The 10,584-nt window shown below is 37.9% G+C and overlaps 3 protein-coding genes across 13 annotated transcripts in view; all 3 read left to right on the top strand.

Moving 5' to 3' along the window:
• The window catches only part of LOC100182782 (5'-3' exoribonuclease 1), a 17,862-nt gene extending 15,562 nt beyond the window's left edge, over window positions 1-2,300 (top strand). For 5 of the 10 annotated variants that reach the window (XM_018815758.2, XM_018815756.2, XM_018815753.2 and 2 more), the window contains exons 25-27: window positions 867-994; window positions 1,521-1,606; window positions 1,995-2,300. In XM_018815758.2, the coding sequence (XP_018671303.1) occupies window positions 867-994; window positions 1,521-1,606; window positions 1,995-2,162 (382 nt within the window). In that variant the 3' untranslated portion in view covers window positions 2,163-2,300. Of the gene's footprint in view, window positions 1-61; window positions 174-866; window positions 995-1,520; window positions 1,607-1,994 lie in introns of all 10 variants that reach the window. The other 5 variants (XM_018815757.2, XM_018815755.2, XM_018815752.2 and 2 more) reach the window with 2 other exon arrangements.
• A 1,086-nt stretch (window positions 2,301-3,386) lies between these two features.
• On the top strand, window positions 3,387-5,202 carry LOC100187519 (THUMP domain-containing protein 3-like). The gene has a single exon (XM_002126165.4). It carries the CDS (start codon window positions 3,452-3,454, stop codon window positions 4,928-4,930), a length of 1,479 nt encoding a protein of 492 aa, XP_002126201.1. The 5' UTR covers window positions 3,387-3,451; the 3' UTR covers window positions 4,931-5,202.
• Window positions 5,203-5,210: 8 nt separating this feature from the next.
• The window catches only part of LOC100175615 (glucose-6-phosphate 1-epimerase), a 7,279-nt gene continuing 1,905 nt past the window's right edge, over window positions 5,211-10,584 (top strand). The window contains exons 1-6 of one of the 2 annotated variants that reach the window (XM_018815774.2): window positions 5,211-5,396; window positions 5,593-5,675; window positions 6,134-6,207; window positions 7,296-7,473; window positions 7,983-8,127; window positions 8,384-8,969. In XM_018815774.2, the coding sequence (XP_018671319.1) occupies window positions 5,225-5,396; window positions 5,593-5,675; window positions 6,134-6,207; window positions 7,296-7,473; window positions 7,983-8,127; window positions 8,384-8,547 (816 nt within the window). In that variant the 5' untranslated portion in view covers window positions 5,211-5,224 and the 3' untranslated portion in view covers window positions 8,548-8,969. Of the gene's footprint in view, window positions 5,397-5,592; window positions 5,676-6,133; window positions 6,208-7,295; window positions 7,474-7,982; window positions 8,128-8,383; window positions 8,970-10,584 lie in introns of those variants that run through there. The other variant, XM_009863188.3, reaches the window with a different exon arrangement.

Here is a 10,584-nt window from a genome sequence, read left to right as displayed (position 1 = left end):
TGTAACCTAACATAATCTACAACGTTCACAATCATGTCTATGACATCATTATTTCACATAGCTGTTCAACCCCTACCCCCTATGATGTCACCGATGATGTCATCAAACCATATGATGTCATCAATAATGCCACCAGCACCTTACTACCAACCTTCCATGGTGAACCCATACTTGTAAGTTAACTTATTATTATCATATTGTAAGTTTGGTGGCTCTAAATACTGGTTCTTGCTACTGTTGCCACCAGGCATAACATAATCTAATATAGTAGGGTGGGGGAAGATGGGACAACTTTCACACATAATAACCAAATATCCTGATCGTGTTTTAAACAATTAACAGCGGTCTATGGGAGTCGTGAGGATAAAGTTTTATAAAAAATCGTTGAATGTTTGTTTACTACCAAATTGGGGGAGAAAATAAATTGAAAAGGTGTCCCATCTTCCCCCATCCTTCTATATCTATAAAAGTAAATGACCATTTTGGTAAAAAAATGTTTGAATATTTTGAACCGATGTTTGTAAGTTATTATATAATGTTTAATATTCTACTGTTGTTTACCCGGCATAATGCAACATAGGGTATAAGTAAATGGTTCTTCTGATAACAAAAGATAAATTGTATTATACCATTGTTGTTGATACCAGGCAGAATGTAATATTAGAGGTTGATCTTCTAGTTAAAACATGAATTGTATTCTACCAATGTTTGGTCTGCCATACACGAGACATTATCATGGTTGTATCATGTATTAGAACTTCTTTGTTTTGTTGCATCATACCTTGATCATGTATCGCCGGATGGCAGATGAAACGTTAGTGAAACAAAAATACAAAATAAAATAAAACCAACTTTTGACATCACAGAGCTGTTGGTCCCGATGGGTTATTATACCCTAGGTACTTCCCCGCTTCTCAGTATGGGTATTCCCCTGTACCCCACACGGGAGGGGTAATCCCCAGGTATACCCCAGCGTTTAAGGCAGTTCACCCAAGTAAGTATAAGATATATTATTGGTTGGGTAAATAGTATGATGGGGGGCATACTACTGCGTATATAGACATAGTACAAAAGATAGGACACTTAAGCACATATTGCCAAATATTTCCAAAATTATGCTGTTTCTATTATACATAATATTTTGATATTCAAAAACAGTAATCAGCTTTGACGGGCATTTTATAAAGTCGTGATAATACTATCGAATAATTCTGTAACCTTATTTTCCTGATTATCATTAAATGGGAGTCCGTAAAAAAGAAATTAAAAAAGAGTCTCGTCGTGGGTATGGTATAATGTATGTAGGATATTTAAGTAGTAATATAATGTTGGGTTAGGTGTACGGAGTAGCATATTGGGGTAAATATTAAGTTAACATAAACACATGCATAAATAGAGTTTAACCATTTCATAGCAGAACTCTTTACTTATTTACTTTTGTGGATGTTTTTTTAAACTTTAAAAAATGAATTCAAAGTTTGTAAATTACCCTGGTTAATTTTGTTTTGTAACTTGTGTAGTTGTTCATGGTAACAAGGGATTGTTACATCATAATCAACCTGGACAATCAACCTCAGTTCCACAACAGTTCATTCCACCACAAGTTGTAAGTATATGTGTGTGGACTGGTGGTGTATATGGTACTTGGTTCAAGGCTCACTGTGGTTAGTTGAATTATAACTGTGTTTTGACACCATAGTTCAGTGTTTGAGCGCTTGTATCATGACTGTAGGTGTTCAGTGCTCGATATCAATAAATATTGGCGTATGTGTCCTTGGGCAAGACATTTAAAGACAATTGCCCCAACCCAGTGATCACCAGGGGCTTGTCTAAATTGTCAGCCATACAGAAACAATCACCCACTAAGTTACATACGTGGTAACTTGTAAGCGGTCACGAAGTGTACGAAACTGAACACCCGCGTTATATTGACTGTCATTGGCCCAAATCGTATATACATCACTTTTCACTAACATAGAAACATTATATCACAGGAGCACCACAGCCCACCTCGTGCGTCTCGTTCACCAAATTATTATTTATCTGACTCTCCGGTGGCCTCTAGTGTTGAGAAGGTAAACAAAACAGAGAAAAAAGAGCAAAAGCCGAGGAAATCCAAGCCAACTTTGGCCATCTCATTCGCCCCAACCAAGCCAACTTAGTTTTAATGATTTTAACTTTATTTTAATCTTTGTATATTAGTAACAACACAGATGCTGTAGTATTAGGAAATGTAGCCTTATTTTAACCAAGACAAGTTTTATTCGGTGGTGTGAAAATAAACAAGAGATTCATTTTAAGTTTTAATGTGGGCAAGACGCTTAACTTGCTACCATTGTGGGCGTATGTATCCTTGATCAAGACGCTTAACTTGCTACCATTGTGGGCGTATGTGTCCTTGATCAAGACGCTTAACGGAAATTACTCCAACCCAGTGGTCACTAATAGGTTGTCTAAATTGCCAGCCATGCCTAAAACAATTACCCTTAAAGTTAGATGTGTGGTGACTTAAGCAGGCACAAAATAGTATAAAACTACCATGCATGTCGTGCAAAGGGTATCTATGTTACTTTTTCCATCACTTTAATAGCATGATAGTTAGTCACTAGAACAAGTACATGGTGTAGTGTTACAACAAGGATCAGTAAACGTAAAATAGGTTTGTACAAAATATGTAATTTACAGTTTTAAGTGTGCGGCAATATTTTATACTGAAAGATAATCATCTCTGAAAAGGCGAGTCGTTTTGTTTGTGTGTCAAGTCAGATTTTGCAAGCATTGTATATGGGTGAGGAATTACTGCCCTAAGCGCAAATTTGTTCTTTAACCCAATTCGAAATAATTATTATACTTGTTTATAAAATAACTTTCTAGTTAAACAATATACACGTATTATTTTTCACAGGTAAATGCGCCGGTTAGCATTTAACACGGTCACGCGTGATTAATTTCCATAGAAATACAAAAAATGTCAATTCGGCGGCTAGCATTTACCAGCGTCACACTTGATTGATTTCCATAGAAATTGTTTTTTTTTTTAATTTTTTACGCGTGAAAACGAAGGCGTCTATCATGGGGTGGCGGGGAGGCGGGCGAAACCCAAGAAATTTATACTACATTATTTAGTAAAGATTAGAACCGACAAATTAAATATTTTAGAAGGAAAACGGGAGTAAATACAGAATTAAATGTTGCAAGACTTCATTTTATTAAATTAGTTGCCCATGGCTGTATGTTTAATGTGTATATTGTAGCGTATGTAAGTTGAAACTATTAAGTGTATGAATGTTATATTGTAACTGTTGGCTTCATCAGTACTTGTAGAAGACTGAGTAGACTTGGTGAAACATCTGCTATAGTATAATGAGTCTATACTTTACAGGTTATGCTAGCGAGACTGCTGAAGCATTACTTACCTCAGCAGCGAACCTGTTCATTGTTACATCACAAGATGAAGATTCTGGATATGGAAAAATTTGGGGGGGAAGTGACAATCGGCGCGACTGTGGCAACCGGGTTTGAATTTACAGCGGTCGACGAGATAACAAAGAAAATTGATGTGGTTGATTATGACATCACACAAGGAAAAGTATTTTTCACAGCAACGAGCGAATGTTTCGCGAAAATACATCAGTTAAGATCGGTGGATAAATTGTTTCTCGTCGTTAAAAGGTATGAGAATTATGTCTATGATGTCACAAAGGAAGTTGAATTGGAGAGAATTGGCTCAGTCGCGTTCGAGTTGCCGTGGGAACAGGTGGAAAAATATTGGAACGAAAATCGACCTTTTTGTATAAAAATGAATAAGTTTCAAAAACAGAAATTGAGAGAAAGGAAAAAGAAAAGAAGGCAATTGAACTTGGATGGCTGTGGGGGTGGGGATGAAGAGGATTCGGACTTGGAGGTTTGGGAGAAAAGTACGGATGTAAATTTCAGAGTTACGTGTAATCGTGTCGGGAAAAAACAGAGCGTGACATCACCAGAAGCGGAATATAAGTTCGGGGGGAATGTGCAAGATGCTACAGGATGGAATGTTAACTTAAGTTGCTATAACTTGGAAGTTCTGCTGGAGATTGGCCTCGATTCATTGATGGTGGCGTTGTCACTCACCCCGTTCAGTTTGCACCATAGAAATATCGAATATTTTGGACGAACGACGCTGAGGAGCACAATCGCTTATAATATGTTGATGTTGTGTAAGTTAAAGGTGGGGGAGGTTGTAGTTGACCCTATGTGTGGCACAGGTTCAATACCGCTGGAGGGGGCTATGGAGTGGAAGGGGTGTTTGCATGTGGGGGGAGATAATAGCGGGGCAGCGATGGAGAGGGTGTCTGGGAATGTGGGTGTAAATAATGGGGGTTTGGGAGTGAATTTGGAAAAAGGTGATAATTTGGGGGTGAGTCAAGTAAAAAGAGACAGTTTTGAGGTTAATGAAAATGGAAATCGCAATTTGGAGATAAATACTGAAAAAATATCCGAAGAAAAGTTGAAATACCCAGTTGAAGTTATACGATGGGATGCAACACGATTGCCTTGGAGGGATTCAACAATTGATGTTTGCGTTACTGATCTACCGTTCGGCAAGCGCATGGGGTCTCAGCATGATAACAGAGTATTGTACCCAAGGTTCCTACATGAACTGGCACGAGTATCAAAAGTTGGGACGTCACGTGCGTGTTTGTTAACTTATGATCGACGCTCAGCGTTGAATGCGTTTTCGAAGCTTAATAAATTATGGAGCTTAAAAAGGACCGTGAATGTGAACATAGGCGGCCTACGCGCTGCTGTTTATTTACTTGGGAGGACAAAACATAAGTTTGTTGTTGGAGAGGATTTTAATTTGGAAGAAAAGAAAAAGAAGTTTCAAAAAAATGAAACAAAAAATAAGAAAATTTCGGAAGAATTTAAAAAACTAGACATTTCAATTTGATGCAGTATTTTAATTGTTAAGTAACCATAGCAAATGTTTTTAACCAAAGCCTGTGTCGTATTTTATATTATTATTGTTTAAAAACAAATTACGACCACAATTTAGACTTGTTCACAGGATTGTGTGTCTAACTATCCCTGCCTCCCCTGTGTTTTATAAAGTTTGGCGCCTATGACTTAGTCTATGTGTTTTTTATCTAACTGTGTGCCATTCTGAAATAGCTGCTTTTTATTTTTTATGGTTGTATTTAAAGCAAAGATTCAACCTTAACTTTATTCCACAGTTGAGTTAACAATGTCCAAGGAGACAATAACCCTTAATAGCGGAACTTCCAGCTGCAAAATCCATTTATTTGGTGCAACAGTTATATCATGGTTGTGTAAGGGTAAAGAGAGATTGTTTCTCAGCACTGATGCTATAATGGATGGGAGCAAGGCCATTAGGGGTGGAATACCTATCGTGTTTCGTAAGTATTGTATTTCATTTAAATATTCTATATGGGTGAGGTTCTACAGCAATGGGACCTAGGACTTGTACATGATTTGGCAAAATAAATAACTGACAATTCTTTGAAGTTATATTATAAGAATACATGAGACTGTGATGCTATCCATTAAATATGGAGTTATTTATTTGCAAATTACTGAATATTATTCTTCCAGCGAACTTCGGACCATGGAAATGCGGGCCCCAACATGGTATTGCAAGAATTTCCTGGTGGAAGGTGGTGGTGCAACCTGTGCAGGTGTGTAGGGGTTGTGTTGGGGTGTATGCAGTGGCGCAGTCAGAAAAAATAAAGGGGGGTTTTAATCAATAAAATGTTGTTTTTTTTAATTTGTTTTTTAATTAGTTTTTTTTTTATTTGGTTTAAAAGGGGGGGTCGCAACACTCTAACCCCCTCCCTGCCTGCGCCTCTGTGTGTATATGATGTTACATGAAGCAGGTATGTAGGGGTTGGTATGGTGGTGTGTATATTGGGGTTGTAGCTTGGTGGTTAGGCACTTGCATTGTAATGATAGGATACTGGGTTCAATACTGATAGATGTATGTGTCCTTAAGCAAGATACTTAATGACAATTGCTCCAGCCTAGTGGCCACTAATAGGTTGTCCAAATTATCACGAATCTGTGATATAACGACTGTTGTTTCATAAAGATAAATAAGTTACATTGAAATACAATGTTGTCTACATTACATCCACAGTTGGATAACGGCGACACTCAAGTTGTTTTAGAACTAACTGATGATGAAAAGTCAAGGAAAACATGGAGTTACAGGTTTGTTTATATATTGTGCACCTTCATTGGTGACTAATATATTAATATCAATGTGAATGTGATTCTGTATTCCCGCCTCCCATATATTTAATCCTTTAGACTTGCTCACGATAAACCATAACTTGAAGTTTCAACCAAGGATCTCCTAGTTCAGGGGTTCTTAAACTTTTTGAAGCACGCCTCCCCAATGAAGATATCAATAAACTTGCGCCCCCCCTTTTTGTTAAATTATCACAGTGGTGTTCAATTAATTTCTGCCATGATCCACCACATCCAAACCTGACATATTGGACATGCTTTAAACTGCGTCCCCTTGGTTGACTGTATCTGTATTATTGCGTAAAACACATTATCGCGATCAACGCAAAAGTGAGATTTTTCGTAACAAACATTCTAACTGGCTAAGAAAAACATGGTAAATATGAGGCTAAACTACGACGCAAACGTTTTACGTTAGAATGTTTGTTTTGAAATAGTGGGGATTCATTGCATCATAATAGCAATTGTTTTGCCTGGCAACTATTTATGACATAATAGCAATTCACACGGCGATTATTTGCGTCATAATAGGGATTGACACCTCATCATTTAGCATGTGTAAGAGGTTTAAAAACAGGCCTAAATGTTTGCTTTCTTAATTTAACTTTTACGTGCGTCGTATTTTAGCCTTTTGAACATTAATGTAATAACACTTTATTTTATAGTTTTCGCGCCCTCCTTCCGAGTGTTACACGCCCCCCTAGGGGGGCGCGCCCCCCAGTTTAAGAACCACTGTCCTAGTTCCACGATGAAAAAGTTAATAATTTTTTTCTGGCTTATATTATATATAGTAGGGTGGAGGAAGATGGGACACCTTTAACACGTAATATCTCGTGCCAGATGGCTATCTTTATCCAATTTTAAACAAATAACAACCGTCTATTGACGTCGTGAGAATACAGTTTTATATTTCGTTCAATTTTCACAATGCAAAGGTGTCCCATCTTCCCCCACCCTACCGAATAGTTAATGTTTCTGGCTTTTTCATGGTCGTTACATTCGGTGACAAAAATAGTAACATGGATATTAACAACATTAATATTTTCTAGTTTCAAACTCCAATACACTGTGACCTTGAGTTCATCTACTTTAACAAGCTCCCTGCAAATAACTAACACATCAACCACTAGCTTTGACTTCACTACATTGCTACACACTTATATTAGAGTGGATGACATCAAGGACACCACTGTGTCTGGGTTGGAAGGATGCGCTTACAAGGATAAGGTTGGTTTGTGGTGTGTATTTAGGGTGAAAAATGTTGTCCTGCCATAATGCATAATAGGAATTCAGAATAAATGTAAGTTGATTATTCTTGCATGGCGGAGCAACGACAATCGTTATAACACGGGTGTTTTGTTTCATACACCACTTGCCTGCTTACGAGTTACCTCGTATGTAACTTATTTATCCTCGCATGACGGGCCAACGACAGTCGTTATAACACGGGTGTTCTGTTTCATACACCTCATGCACGCTTACAAGTTACCACATATGTAACTTTGTGGGTGATTGTTTTTCTGTATTGCTGACAATTTGGACAACCTATTAGTGACCACTGGGTTGGAGCAATTACCGTTAAGTGACTTGCCCAAGGACACAAATGCCCACATTGGTGACTAGGGGCGAACCAGCTGACCACTGTACCTAGTGCCGATGTGTAACAATATGATATAAGTATCATAGAGTAATTAACCCATCCCACTCCAGGGCTAACCGTCATAACTCACCTCCAGGTCACCTCTAGTGACGGCATAGAGCAAGATACTGAAGTAAAGATATCAATAAACGTAGATCGCGTATATACGGATACCAAGCACCATGTAGTAACTCATGCTGGGGGAAGGATACAAGTGGAGAAGGAGGGACTCCCTGATACAGGTGTGGTGTCATGATGATGTCATCAGGGGATTTTTTACCATTTATTAGAAAATTTTTGTCAGTTAAGACTACTTCATTCTAACTCCAGGTTATCTTCAGCGCCTTTTATGATTTGTTTCTGAGTTTATTGTATGTTAGGTGTAGTAGATGGAACTTTTACTCAAGTAGTTTCATACACGCAAGGTGTTTTAACAATTGCTGTTTTGCTGCTAATTCCCTCGTTGTTTTAACTAACCCCCATATATTCCCCACATAGTTCTATGGAATCCATGGATTGAGAAATCGCAAGCGATGTCCGATTTCAACAACGATGGTTGGATGAACATGGTTTGTGTAGAACCAGGGTTTGTGGGGAAACGTAAGGTGTTGGGGGCGGGGGAGGAGTTTGGATGCAAGCAAACATTGACTGTTCTTGATTGATTTGGGTCGTGCAACCAGGAGTTATCACAAATTACACCCTATAGAAATAGCCAGAAGTGCTTTTACAGTCATTGACTATTAAAAAAAGTTTTACAGTCGTTTTAACACAGGTGTCTGTTTTATACACCATATGCCGGCTTACAAGTTATCACGTTTATAACTTTATGGGAGACGTTTTTTTTACTAAACATCGTGTTGTACTCTATTCTCTATGTTGCTTACTTACTTACGCACTTTAATATTTATGTGAATACATGGTGTACTATTTACCCTACTTACTTTATGATATCTTATTGTTTACCCCCAAAATACATTCTGTTTACAATCATGTTACAAACACATTCATATTTTTATATCAGAGTTTTGGTTACTTCAGTAAAATATATATGAAGCTTATTATATTACATTGTAGACAAGTTAAACATATGTTTTTTATTCATTTAGATACATTTAATTATTTTTAGTAAGAATTTGCATTTTTGCATCACTGGTATGGCATGTTTTTTGACAGAATGTTGTTGGATATCTTGAATTTAACGATTTGGCAACACTGACTAAGCAAATATTTTGTCAGAATGTTGATTAACGTCATTCATTCAGTTTAACGTGTGTGCAGTGTAGGTACATGTTAATAAAAGTTAGTTTTGTAAGTTAACGTGTGTAGATATATTTTCAATCAGAGTTAAATACGTAGTAACTTGTTAGCTGGCACGAGGTGTATGAAACAGAACACCCGTGTTATAACGACTGTTGTTGCCCCGCCATGCGAGGATAAATAAGTTACATACGTGGTAACTTGTAAGCGGACACGAGGTGTATGAAACAGAACACCCGTGTTATAACGACTGTCGTTGCCCCGCCATGTGAGGATAATTAAGTTTCTTTTAACATTATACACAGGCGTTAATATACATTAGGTTTTGTTTAAAACAAACTTAAGGATGAAGATAAACGTAGACGGTTTGTTGGTGTATTTTCCTTACGAGTTCATTTACCCCGAACAATATTCCTATATGCTGGAGTTGAAACGAACATTGGACGCGAAAGGACACGGAGTTCTTGAGATGCCGTCGGGCACGGGAAAAACGGCGACATTATTATCGCTCATAGTAGCGTACCAATATGAGTACCCGGAAATTATTTCGAAACTCATATATTGCTCGAGGACAGTACCGGAGATTGAAAAAGTTTTGGAAGAATTGAGAAGGTTGATGGAGTATTATGAGAAAGAAGTGGGGGAAGTCCCTAAACTGTGCGCACTCGCGTTAAGCTCGAGAAAAAATCTTTGCATCAACGCAAGTGTAAGGGGAGCGCGAATTGGGAAAGAAGTTGACACCAAGTGTCATCAGCTAACTGCTTCACATGTAAGGATCAAACAGAAGCATGACGCAAGTGTTGAGTTATGTTCTTTCTATGAGCAGTTCGACGCAAACGGACGAGAAGAGGCTTTACCAGCTGGAGTTTATAATTTGGATGATTTGAGACGGTATGGGAAGTTACGGAACTGGTGCCCGTATTTCCTTGCTAGATATACCATTACCCATGCTAATATAGTGGTGTATAGCTACCATTATTTACTGGATCCTAAAATTGCTGACTTAGTTTCAAAGGAACTGTCAAAAAACGCTGTTGTGGTTTTTGATGAGGCACATAATATTGATAACGTGTGTATTGACTCCATGAGCGTCACAATTAGCAGACGAACTTTGGATAAATGCTCTCAGAATATTCAATCTCTGCAAAACCACCTCGAAAAATCTCGTCAAACGGATGAAGATAAATTGAGGAATGAATACAAGAGATTGGTGGAGGGGTTGAGGGAGGCAAATATAGCACGGGAAGCAGATGTAGTTCTTGCCAAACCTGTAATACCTGATGATGTGTTGAAGGAAAGTGTTCCAGGAAATATACGAAACGCGGAGCATTTTCTTGCGTTTATGAAGCGATTTAATGAATATTTGAAAAGTCGGTTGCGTGTACGACATGTTGTTGTCGAAGACACCATAATCGTTTATCCATGATGCGTGTGAACACGTA

This window comes from Ciona intestinalis, unplaced genomic scaffold (genome assembly GCF_000224145.3).
Source record: "Ciona intestinalis unplaced genomic scaffold, KH HT000101.2, whole genome shotgun sequence".
Classification (NCBI taxonomy): domain Eukaryota; kingdom Metazoa; phylum Chordata; class Ascidiacea; order Phlebobranchia; family Cionidae; genus Ciona; species Ciona intestinalis.
Note: the sequence above shows the minus strand (reverse complement) of the source record. Positions and strands in the feature narration are given on the sequence as shown.